A 13,275-nucleotide genomic window follows, 5' to 3' on the forward strand; every position below is an offset into this window, starting at 1 on the left:
TTCCTTAAGCTTTTGCTTATTGATTTTAGTGTCTATCAGTGGATTTTATCTACAACAATTATTACTCTGGTGTTTGCCTAATGAAGACTTTCTATTTCCTTCTTCATACATTTATTAATTGGAATTCTCTTGTAAGGAAGAGCTGTTATTTCTCCCCCCATTATTTATGTATTCAATTTTTTTATAACAGTATGGACCTATAGATATTTATTTTATTTTGCATTTTATAATTCTTTTATGCTATGTTTTATTTTATTGATCAAATTATTCCAGCTTTGGCCATTAAGAGCTTCTTCAGGTTGTGCCCTGTCCTTTTGACATACCCCATCTTTTGGGGGGCACCTTTTTCTTTCTGACACCATGAGATGTTCCAGGCTCATCTTGAATTGACCCTGCCCCAGCCTTGGGAGCAACCATTTTTCCAAGTAGCCCGGGCTCCTCTTATACGAGAATAGTGTTTAGAAACCAAGATCTGGGTACTCGATCCATGTACACACATCTACATCTCTATATCTGTCTATCTGTCTATATATTAAGAAATACGAGTTTATACTAATACCTCAAATTCCAATCCAATATCAGAGGGTTCATTTTAACCTTCTCAGTTTCCCCACTTGCAACTTCCTTTTCCAAAAATGAGAAACACAGTTCTTATTATCTACACTACGTTTACTTATCTGTTCAATTCTAGTATACACAGAGTAGTTCCAGAATTACTAACATACACCCCCATGAGAAACACATTTACTCACTAGATTATTATTGCCTTTATGTACACTTCTTTTTGTCTTAACCCTACTGTATACAGTCAAGATACTAATTTCTAAATTACTTATTTTCTTCCACACTGTAGCTATGTTATCCATTTACAATACAGTTAGGTTCATTTGTTAGTGTTTGTGTTCCATTTTGGTACCCCCCCATCTTTGTTTTCTGGATTGGTTTTAATTGTGTGTTTATTTGAGGGGGTATGCGAAGAGTATGTAAAACATTACTATGGTTCTAAGCATCAGAGCTATGTGCAAATGTTCTCAGCAGTGTCACTCCCTTCCTCATTCCTTCTATCACATTCCCATTCCTCTCTTCCATCCCTTTCCCACTCGCCCTCTATAGGTAACCATCTCTTTAGTTATCTGGTTTATCATTCCCATATTTCTTTTACATAAATTTCTGTATTTCTTTTACACAAATACATGTGTATTGCCTAATATCCCCTTCTTTCTTACATGGACGGAGACATACTATCTTAGATACTCTATTGAGCTCTTCTTTTCTCACCTAACGGTATGTCCTGGAAATCATTTCACACGAAGAGATCTTTCTCATTTGTCCATTCTTTCTTTTTCTTTTTATATAGCTGTATAATACTACTCCCATGTGTGGCTATACCCATCACATTTATCCAACAACTCTCTGATGTACGGGCATCTAGGTTGTTTCCAGTATTTTGCAGTTACAAACAATGCTGCAATGAATAACCAACGCTTTGCGGTGAATTTTCATATTTTTAGAGGAATATCTTTAGGGTAAATTCCTAGAAGTCAGACTGCTAGGACAAAAGGTAAGTACATATGTAATTTTGTTAGATTTGCCAAATTTCCTTCCATAAATACAATATCAGTTTATATTCCAGCAGCAATGTATGAAAGTGCCTGTTTTCCCAAACCCTTGACAACAGAATATGTTGTTATATTTTTAAATTATTGCCAATCACATAGGTGAGAAATGAGATATCAGCGTTATTTGCATTTCTAATTCTGAGTAATTTTGAACATTTTTTCAAGGTTTGAGGGCCATTTTTATCTCTTTTTTTGGTGTGTGAATTTTTGTTCATGCATTTTTTCCTATTTGGCTATCAGATTTTGCTCCTAAGCCCTTTGACTTTTAAGAGTTCTTTACATAGTAGGGATATTAGCTCCACTCTTGGTGGTATATGATGCAAATATTTTCTCCCAGTTTGTGAGCTGTCTTTTGACTTTGTTTATGGTATTTTCTTGGTCATGCAAAAATTTAATCAGGTCATTTTTTTGCCTCTAGTTTATGAGTCATAGTTACATAGCCTTTCTCTACACCAAGCCTAAAGATGAATTTGCCCAGTTTCTACTAGTACTTGAATGTTTTACCTTTTATATTTAGACTCCTAATCCAATTGGAGCTTACCCTTATGTATGGTATAAGATATGGATCTAATTTTATTTTCAGTTGTCTACCCAGTTATCTAGGCACCACTTATTAAAAACTCCATCTTTACCCCAGTGATTTGAGAAGCTACCTTTGTTATATACTAAGTTTCCATATGTATTTGGGTCTAATTCTAGACTTCTCTTCCACTTATCTGTCTATTCATGTGCGAACACCACACTGTTTTAATAATTGGGACTGTATAAGAAATTAAATACAAGCATTTCTTTTATTTACTGGGATTTCCTCCAGAAAGGCTGTAGAGTGGCTGTAGACCATACCTGCACTTTACAGTGTTCCAGTTCTTCTTTTAGATTAGACTTCTCTTGTTCCCATTCCTCACATGTACTGTGTCCTGGCTCTTTATCCTTCTGACTTAGCATTTCTGCCAGACGTTGATTAACTTCTTGCAGTTCTTGCTGATTTTGAGAATTCTTTTGGCTAAGCTCCATATTTTCCAAATCCAACTGTTGGTTTTTGGTTTTTAATTCTGAAATCTAATTAAAATTGAAATAAGTCTTAAAAACTAGTTATCCTACTTCTGCTAAAAATATATTTAGAGACTAATTGTTTTACTTTCTCTATGTAAAGTTATACACACACACATTTAATAACAGAAAAAATACATACTCATTATTACAAAGTCAATCAGTTCAGAAGTGTATGAAGAAGTGACAGACACTCTGTCCAATCCCATTCCACAGGGGTAGCCACTGTTCACAGCTGGGTACGTATCCCTACAGATTGTTTTCTATGCATACACAGACCTATATACGTGTAGTTTTTTCCTTCTTTAGAACATGCTTTTTCCACTTATAATATCTTACAGGCTCTTATCTTTCCAAATCGGTGCATTCAGAAACCACCACATGCTATATTTTTAGTGGCTATAGGGCAGCGGTCGCCAACCTTTTTGGCACCAGGGACCAGTTTCATGGAAGACAATTTTTTCACGGACCTGGGCTGGGGAGGGGTGGGGGGTGGGTGGGGTCAGGGGAGGGGGATGGTTCAGGCGGTAACGCAAGTGAGGGGGGGCGGCAGATGAAGCTTCACTCTCGACCAACCGCCGCTCACCTCCTGCTGTGTGCCCGGTTCCTAACAGGCTGCGGACCGGTAGTGGTCTACGGCCCAGGGGTTGGGGACCCCTGCTATAGGGTATTCCATGTATCAAGACATTCCATACTGTATTTATCCATTCCCACACTGATAGACATATAGGTTTATTATCATTTTTTCTTTTAATTATGAAGAAACAAAACAATCTTTTGGAAAATTCATTTACACATGGTAGCATTTTGTATTTAGGATCTTATTTTTGGAAGTAGGGCTGCTGGGTTAGAAGGCGTGCATATACATTACTGTTTTGATCGATATCCCCACAATGTCTTCCTCACAGACTACCAATTTATAGTCCTATCAACAATGTATGAGTATATTTGTTTCCTCAGTCCCTTTTTAATACTAGACCAGATCAATCTTTAATTTTTGCTAATCTGACAGGTGAAAAAAAGAGACTCATTTAATTTGCCCTTCCCTAATTACTAATGAGGCTAACCATCCTTTTATATGTTCTCTTCTTTTTTTCTGACTTGACCAATCATATAAATTATTCACTTTTCTACTCCATTTTGCAATTTGTTTGTAACAGTACAGAATATATTTTGTATGTTAACACCTTGTCTATTTCAAGTGCTGAAAATAGTCTTTTCCCAGGATGTCCTTGTCTTTTGACTGTTTCAGATAGATTCTCAAATGGCTTTTCCCCACACAATTGCATATTGTTGAGATTATATAAATTGGGCACTGAACGGCACAAGCTATCTAAATAAATCATAATTCTGTGAAAATATACACAGATTAACTAGTATTCTATATCTGTAAAATGCTGTTCTTAACTTTCTGCTTTTAATTGTGGTGAGGAAAGAGGAAGGAGCTAACATAAATCAAAACCACATGTGGGGACCTCCCTGGTGGTCCAGCGGAGAAGACTGCACTCCCAATGCAGGGGGCCCTGGTTCGATCCCTGGTCGGGGAACTAGATGCATGCATGCTGCAACTAAGGAGTCTACATGCTGGCAACAAAGATCCCGTGTGCTGTAACTAAGACCTGGTGCAGCCAAAATAAATAAATATTTTTTTAAAAAAAGCCATCTGCTACAAAGAGCACAACTGAATCTAATTAAAAACAAAACAAAACAAAACCAACATAGAGCTAGTATTTCACAGGTTCGGTTTTAGAGGTTATCACCTCCCCACTCCCACTGATTATAAAGCTAGTATTCAGCACCAGAGTCTAGAAATAATATATATATTATTATATTCACAAAAAACAGAAACCTAGTTTAGAATTAGCATGAGGTGAGTTTCCATTTTGAAACTCAGGATTTACAACCTTACCATTATTAGCTATGTTTCCAGTAGCATGTGCTGTAAATTTCAAATTTAAAAAAAGAAAATTTTAGAATCAGGAAACATTGGGAAATATTCTCTCCTTACCTGTTTCTTTAAATTTTCAACCATCTTCTGAACTGCAGCTTTTTCCTGTTTTACGGTTTCTATTTTTTGCCTAAAGGGACAATGAAAATATAACTTAAGAGTTAGGCTTTAACAGTTGAAGTAAAATAGCTTTAGTCCTCACAAAAATGCCTTAAGAACATTTAAATATATGTCTTACCACATTTCTTCCTGAGATCCATTTAATTTCCCTAATTTCAGGTTAGAAATGCTGTCTTCTTCATTTAAAGTAGTAATTTCATTTCTCAAAATAGAATTCTCCTCTTGAAGCTTCTCAGATTCATATCTGAAGTACAGAGATTTTTAAAAAATAGTTATAACAAGGCAGTCATCTGGCATCTTTGGAAAATACTTTATAGTAACTTCCAATTAAACACGTACTCCATGCCAGTTAAAAAGAAAAGCCTAAATTAGTAGTCTCTTGGTGCTTGGAAATCAAGCTACGACATATTGACTCATTTCTTTTGGGATGTAAGAATTTCACTAAAAGACATTAGGGAAGTGTGACTGAAACACCTGAGCATGGAGACAGAAAGGAGACTCAATGCCCATCCTGGTTGCTGACTTTCTCAGTGGCAAGCATATGCTTTGAGCAAATTATTTATTTCAGTCTGAAGTCCTGCCTGCTCCTAAAAGACAAAAGCCATATTACTAAGCTGTATGAGCTTCAGTTTTAAACCCCAGGGTACCTAGAGAAAGAAGATTCACTACATAAATGAAAGGGCCATGTCAAAATATGTACACTAATGTTTACTTTGTGATTTCTTTCATCTCATTATGGTTTTCAGAACTAAATATGGTCTGAAGTAAAACGAGGAAAAACTACGCCGAGAATTATTTTGTTTTTTCATATCTTTAAGATATTTCAGACATGATGTAGTATTTTACAAGTTTTTTTTGGAACCAAATTTGTTAGAAGGCTATTGCAATCATATTTTATAAAGTTGAGTGAGCAGTGGTTCAAATTAGTATGATTTTTGTCTTTGTTCTTCAAGCACGTTTATTAGAATCTGATAGCTCCTCAAAAAATTATATGTTCTAAGATAAATTTCCAATGTTTACAGAATATCAGCCTGCACTTCAAGTGATATAAGTGAAAAACTATAAGCCATGAGACACAACACTTTTTTTCTATATTAGTGTAAGAAGAGACTCCTTATCTACCAAGTGAGTTAATGATACACGAAAGGCATTCATTCTCATATAACTTGTTTCATCAAAATGAAGAAAATAACCAACATTGAGCCAAAAAAACCCCACCAAAACTATCCATCCAAATGAAGTGCTACAGAAGAGTTAAAGACTTGACATACATTGATGATGCACATGGTTAAACAACTAACACTCTCCGTCATGAACTTTCACACCCTAAATGAACGACATTTATGTCCTATAGAGGAAGCAGTGCCTCCTAGGCAGGGTTATTCTACTTGTTAATACGACACAGAAGCAGAAGGAAGTCTAAAGTACTGCTCTCTTCTTGAAGACTAACAGGTTAGTTTCTCTAGGCACAGCAAGCAGCCAAGTTAGATGTGGTGAGGTGCTCTGTGGGATTCCGTGAAGTGTAGAAGGTACATACATTACCTCAGAAGCTCAACTTTTTGCTGCATCTCACTGCACGTGATTTGCAAGTCATGCATCATTGCCTTCAGCTCTTCCTCCTTTTCTCCTTGAGAAGGTACATCTTTTTGCTTAACTAAAGCAGTGACTCTTTCCCTCAACTTTCTAGTCAGCTCCTGCAGCTTCTTTTTCTCCCGTTCTAACTCTGTGATTGTGGCCTGGCGCTGAAAATGTTTGTCCTGAAGGCTGAGGAGAGCGGTGTTTTCCTCCAGTATTACTTGGTTCTGTACTCCAGGCTTTTCTTGATGTGTCTGGAGTGTTCCATGTAGCCAGGCAATTTCATGTGCCTTTACTTTTTCTAAGAGCTCTGTATTCTCCTGCTCTAGGTACTGGTTTTCTTGACAGTGTTCTTCTATAATATGGTGTACATTCATAATCTTTGGTACACACTCTTCCGGCGTCTGATTTAGTTCCAGGATCTTTTCATCAGGTCCGACTTCCAGGTTATCTAAATGGGCTTCCCATAAGGAGAAGCAGTCATACTGCAGCACTGCTCTTTCTTGCAGCTTCTCCATCTTGTCTTGAAGTCTCAAAACCAGAACATGCAGTTCCTCATTTTCTCTTTTGACCTCGTCATAACTCTTTTCCAGGCTAAGGAATGTTTCAGTCACTTCTTCAACTTTCTTTAGCTCATCCTGTAATCGGAACATTTCTGAAGTGAGTTCTTTGTTATTTTCTAGTGCTTCATCGTACCGCGTCTCCATCACTCTCAGCTCCTCCTGAAGACACTCATTTTCTCTACTAGCATCTTCATATAACAATTTATACTTGGCGGAAGCCTCAGGGATTCTTTCAAGCGTCTTTAATTTCTTTTTTAGCACAGAAACATCAAAAAGTAAGTCCTGTTTCTTTTCAGAAGCTCGATCACAGTCTGCACGTAAGATCATTAGTTGTTCCTGAAGCTGGCCAATCTGATTCTTTAGGTCCCAGGTTTCAGTCCTGGTCTCCTCACTATTTTCAAGCTCAGAAAAGCTCTCTATTGATGCTTCAGACTCCTCTCTTCTGACCTCCTGTCTCTGACCAGAGCTTGTCCCCGTACTTTCCAGATCCCGGACCTCATCGCCTTGCAGGTCACTTAGGACGTGCTGCATGGTTCCACCTTCTACTTGTTTCATTCGGTTTGGCAGTAAAAATGGCTCTGTTTGTTCCACGGAATTTCCAAAAAACCCAGTAGTTGGCTCATCTAAACAAGAAGACATTACCGACTCTGGCTCTAATTTTTGCAGCCTCTGTTGCAACCTAGAAATTTCAGTTGCCATTTTCACATTTTCCTTCACTGCTCGTTCATGAGCTCTTTGCAGGCTTAAGAGGACATCTCCGTTCTCTTCCAACAGCTGCTCTCCTTGCTGGAGCAGGGACATGGCTCCACTTCCTTCCACTTCCTCCCTTCCCATTGCCTGGCAGCCATTCTGAAGCCTGGAGGGAGGAGATCCCACCTGCTCCATTTCCTTAATTTTGTTCTGAAGCCTGGAGATTTCTGTGCTCATCTCAGCCCTCTCTCGATCTGCTTTCTCACAGGTCGCTTTGTAGACACTCTCCATGGCCAGAAGCTTGGACATCATTTCCTGCCTCTCCTGGTCACGTTCCCTTTCGAGCCTTTCGAGCCTCTGGCTGGCCAGCTGCTCCGAGGCGCCTGCTTGGCACAGGACCTGCTCACGGTCCTTCAGTTCTCTTTCGTGACTGCTCTTCAGCTCAAGTATCTGGCTGGACAGCAGACTTTGCTGACTTTCCGACACAGTTCTTAGATCTTCCAGGTCTTTGAGTAGCTGCTGTCTCTCAACAACCATGCTATTCAAATGTTCTGTGTATGTTTTCTCCAGCATCTCTCTCTCCTGGGTCAGGACCAGAGAAGTCGCTTTCTCTCTCTGGAGAGTCTCTTTAAGCTGCTCCTGGACTTCTGCACACTCCTGGGTGAGCTCATCCTTCTCAAACTCCCACTGGGATCTCTCCTCGCGCTGTTGTTCCAGGACCTCCTTCAGCTCTCGGTGGTAGTGCCCCTCCAGGCTTCGCAGAGCATTTTCATATCTCTCAGCGACTTTCTGACAGTCAGCCTGAAACTGGGCTTCTATCTGAGAGGTTCTTCTATTACACTCAGTTTCCATTTTTTCCCTAAATGTGGTCAACATACAGCATTACTGAAACTGCCATCAACTCCAGAAGCAAACAAAAAACATTTTCCCATGCATAGAAGAAGCAGCCAAGCAAACAATTCAAATATTTTCTAAACATGGTCTCCACTTATTCCTATGTGATTCAGTTATACTGAGAAGGGATCTCATTTCTGAGAGCCAGTGCTGGCAGCCATAATTAATTTAAAAGACTGACTTACCTCTCTCTGCATTTGGAAGGAAAATTTAGAAACCCAGTTCTTTGGTTTACTCCCAGACGTATTTGTTTATGGATTTTTAGCAAAAACGTAGGCTGATGTTTCACATTAAATGTTCAAATGCATATTAGCCTAAACCCTAATTTGGGAAATACATAAAATTCTTCCATTTTACTTAAGTAGACATTGGTGGATAAACAGTCATATAAACCACACATATTAACAAATTCATTATGTTTTGCTTTTTATTTAATAAAGTAGCACCGGGTTAAAGTATGAAGCACCGAAGCCCTGAAAAGTACCTGAGATTCCACGTGAGGAAAGTAAGCACAAAATGGTGTTTCATAACCCTGGAAGGAAATGTCACTTTGCCCAGAATCTAGCTTATAAATGGCCTTTCCCAGAAAACAGCAAGACTGAACTAGGAAGAAATCACATTTGTGATAATCTTATCCTCATCTGGAACCTTAAAAAGTACATGCCTGATACAAAAAATACTTTCCTCTTTCTAAAAAAAAGTTTCAATACCCCAAGGTAGGCTTATATCTAAACCACGGCAAAACAATCTGAAAAACTAAAAAAGAATCTAGTCAGTCAGTGGGCTATTATGTCTTCTGATTTTTCAAAGTCTCCTTAATTGACTGGGATTTCTGGTGCCCCCAAGGAATGGTGCCCCAGGTTCCTCCATTTCCCCCATTTTCTTACCTTCCCTCATGTAGTTCCCTTTGGTGTTTTTCCAAGAGCTCTTTTTGCAATTCCTCTTTCTCAAGAGTATGCTTCTCCACCAGGCTTTTCAGCTGCTCCTGGTGAACTTGTTCTAGTTCCTGAGTCAAGCTTCTCACCTTCTCTTCTGTCCAGGCACCATTTTGAATGAGTTTTTCCCTCTCTTCATTAAAGTTTTCCTCTGCCTGCTGCAGCCTAGCCCTCAGCTCCATCTCATGCTCCAGCCTCAACTCCTCCTGCAGGTGAGCCTTTTCCTCATCCCACTTCATTTCCAGTTGTTTTTTCTCCTCCTCATGTCGGCAGATAGCCGTGTGTTGTACCTCCTTGAGTACCACTGTCTGGCCCTGAAGTTCTGCAATTTCATTTTTAAGGTCACTTATTTGTTCTTCCAAGATGTGCACTTCATCCTCATACTTTTGCTTCACGTTCTCCTGCTCCTTTTTACAGGCAACCTTGGTTTCATCTAGCTGCTTTTCATAATGATGCACCTAAAGCCGGAAAGTAAAACCACCCCAATGTTATTCAACTCAAGGCCATGGAAAGGTGATGGGGCAGTAATTACTTTTCTCCTACAAGACATTCCTCAGTTTTCCCATTTTTTGTTCTAAAGTAACAATTCAAAAACACATTAAATAAGATATTTTTAAGTCAGGCATGGTTTGATTACCTTTTTAACTTGGTTGAATTTTATTAGTTTCTGAACAACCCTATTAAAACTGACTAGACCTTCACAGAGATACCATTTGTCTCCACGGGCAAACTCAGGGCCTTAACATAGTTAATTAAATTTAAGTATTTGTTTAACACCTGTCAGGTACCCTGCAGGCCTCGTGAGGACACAAAGTTGGGTAAGACATAGCCCCTGTCATTAAGGAAAAACCACTCTAGACATGCTCATGACAACTACAAAAAAGTATACTACAAGTCAGAATAAAACATATCAAAGGTATAGGAAAAATAGTTACAATGTAACCTGGGATTCAAAGGAGGGAAAAATCACATTTGGTTGGGAGAATTCAGGAATGTAAGAGGTAGCATTTGATATAAACTCTCAAGGTTAAGTAGACTTTCAAGAGGTAGAAAGAAATAATAACACAGCACGTAATAGCATGAGCAAAAGAGGACAGTTTGATGAAGAGCAGCAAACTACCTAGTTTGGCTGGAAGATAAGGTAACTCAAATGAATGGTAAAACAGAAGACTGGAAATATAACCTAAAGCAACACGGTAAAGGGTTTTGAAGGCCAAGATTCACCTAATTTAGGAAGTAATGCTATATCAAAGGGCTTTTTAGTTTTATTAAGATGTCTTTCAATGAGTTGGAAATAATGTAATTGTCTTCAAGTTCCATGCTTGCTAGGACTGAAGGTACTACATTTTAAAGAAGCTCTCTCCTGTGAGGAAAAGGCCTCACCCTTGGCCTGTGAAGCCATGCTGAGGTAGTGCGTTCCTGGTAGCCAACAGGACACAAGAGGAAATGTATAGAAAGTGCTGCTCTTTGAGGAAAAAGAATTGAGAATGTCCTACATGCAAACGCTTGTCAGAGCTCAAAGAAATCAGAGAACAGGACTGATAAAAAGGTCTTACTTTATCTTCAAGCTCCAGTCTCAGGCAACACAAGTCCCTGTGATGTTGTTCTTTCATCTGTTCGATGACCAGCTCCGCCTCGATGCTCATATTCAATGGATTGCATTCTTCAGAACCAAGCCCTGAAAACACATCGGATCTGTTGACCCTGCAGCAGGTTCTTTCAATAACACAACTGGCATCTAAGGAAGGATATCCGGTTTAATTGAGGAATAATTTTTAGCTTAAATTACTACAGATGAGATCTACTAGGAAACAACAGAAGCCAAGTATTAGGGGAAACAAGAAAAAGTGAAGGTGAACAGATTCTTTCATGTACAGGCAATGTACCAAACCTTAATAGAATCCAACAAAATAGGAGGTGGGAGTAGATGTGGAAATTGTTGCTTAAAGGTGACCTCCTCCTAATGAAAATCCTGCAGAGTGAGGTAGTTAGGTCAAACCAACCAGCCTTCTTTCCATCCAATGAATACTGAGTGACAAATTAGCAGAGGGGCAATGTGGCAGGAGAATGAATGGCCAGCATACTTGCTATGCTTTGAGGTGTTAACTTCATGGGTCAAGATATCCAACCCACCCCTCAACATTACAAAAGATTCAGTATTGTAATATTAATTTCCTGTAGTGCAGATAGGGCCTTACCTTAAATTATCAGCTAAAATTTTTTAAAGACTAGGGCATAGGTTAGGAACCTGGATGTAGGCAGATTCGACAGAAAATTCTCGACTCATTCATATGAGTTCACCTCTGCAACTGCCCATGATGATGACTGAGAAGGACACTGAAATGTGAAGCATAAGCTGAGGGCTGAGCTAGTACAAAGACAAAATGATTACATCTACTACTACGTAGAAATCTCTTAAGGCAGGCGACACAAAAAAGCTTTTCATGTGGAGATACACAGGCAGATGCAAGAAAGAGCATAAGTCTAGCATCTGGAATTGACAGTCCTGCTTTGGGCTTTCTCTTCATCTATCATGGCACATCCCCAACTGAGAAGTGATACCTGGGGTGTAAACCACCCCAAGATGACACAGCCTCATGTACCCATGAGGAGAACTCCCAGCCCTTGGTCATCTATGGAAAAGCCCAGAAAAGCTTCTGAGATACATCATATCAGTTGGGCTCCATTCTTATACCACAGTAAGGCTACAGAGTACAGACTTAGAATCAGAGGAAAGGTGTTCAAGCCTGTCCCTGTCCCCCCCCCCAAATCCCTTATCTATTCCAGAATAAATAGGTAAGGAGAAGAATAAACAACCCTTGTAAGAACCTGTACTCCTGTTCCAAGGAGCAGTGGGGAAAACTACTTATGATGAAGAATTTATTATAAACCCTTCTGAAACTGAAATTCAACACACTGGAGGAAAGGGGCAGGATGCCAGGAGGGAGGAAAAGAGCTGATAATGAATGTAGGAGGGTTCCCAAATGACTCTGCCTTCCAACCTTGCGACTCAAAATCCTCCTCAAAGGTACAGGCAACCAAGGTTTATTTATCTTATTTGTTGTTTTGCAGACATTTAGCACAGCCAGCATAAGGAAATCAAATTTTGTGGTTTCTGGCTGGCTCGCTCTCCAAAACACTGTCATACCAGTTAGGCACTCTTTTAGAAAGGGAGGATTCAGCAATAACTCAGTGACTGAATTCTAACACTCCCAAGGCCTGGATTCTCAGACTTGTGGCCAGTTTTTTTTTTTTTTTAAACGAAGCAAATATACTTGTGGTTTGATTTTTCCATTTCTTTGTTGATGCATATAAAAATCAGATGGAAATACTCTCATAAAGACTTCAAGGACAAATGAAAAAACAGACCACAAGTGAAACAGCTCAAGAAAACAGCACTGCCAAAGTCTTTTTTTTTGACGAGGGGAGGGCTGGGGTGGGGTGGGATTGCCAACATTTTGCAATTCTACATTCAACCACGGTTTTAAAAACAAAAGTCAAAGGCAGAGACTCTGAAAAGATGGCGTCTGAATGGCTTACCCTGGTCAGGCTCGACGCAACCACTGTTAATATCAAGTTCTTCTGATGGTGAGTTTTTCGAGGGAAGTCTGAGCACTTTGCCTTGTGCACGATATTCTTCCAGCTCAGACTGGAGTTCATCTACTTGGTCTTGTAATAGCTGGAGTTTAAAAACCAATACAAGTCTTAGATGTGATGTCAAAAACACAAGCAACAAAAGAAAAAATAAATAAACTGTACATCATCAAAATTAAAAACTTTTGTGCTTCAAAGGATACCAACAAGAAAGTAAAAACACAACCCACAGAATGGGAGAAAAGTTTTTGTAAATTATATATCTGATAAGGGACTTGCTTGTAGAA

General features: G+C 39.1%; 1 protein-coding gene across 16 annotated transcripts in view; it reads right to left on the reverse strand.

Moving 5' to 3' along the window:
• The window catches only part of NIN (ninein), a 104,871-nt gene that overhangs the window by 26,674 nt on the left and 64,922 nt on the right, over positions 1-13,275 (reverse strand). For 14 of the 16 annotated variants that reach the window (XR_009563133.1, XM_060294802.2, XM_030854944.2 and 11 more), the window contains 7 exons: positions 12,935-13,073; positions 10,951-11,072; positions 9,347-9,852; positions 6,280-8,424; positions 4,856-4,981; positions 4,678-4,747; positions 2,463-2,678 (listed from right to left, as the gene is read on the reverse strand). Coding sequence is in view for 15 of the 16 variants with exons in the window: in XM_060294802.2 (XP_060150785.1) it covers positions 2,463-2,678; positions 4,678-4,747; positions 4,856-4,981; positions 6,280-8,424; positions 9,347-9,852; positions 10,951-11,072; positions 12,935-13,073 (3,324 nt within the window). In the remaining variant the exon portion in view is untranslated. The remainder of the gene's footprint in view (positions 1-2,462; positions 2,679-4,677; positions 4,748-4,855; positions 4,982-6,279; positions 8,425-9,346; positions 9,853-10,950; positions 11,073-12,934; positions 13,074-13,275) is intronic. The other 2 variants (XM_060294807.2, XM_060294806.1) reach the window with 1 other exon arrangement.

The sequence above is a fragment of the Globicephala melas genome, chromosome 2 (genome assembly GCF_963455315.2).
Source record: "Globicephala melas chromosome 2, mGloMel1.2, whole genome shotgun sequence".
NCBI lineage: Eukaryota > Metazoa > Chordata > Mammalia > Artiodactyla > Delphinidae > Globicephala > Globicephala melas.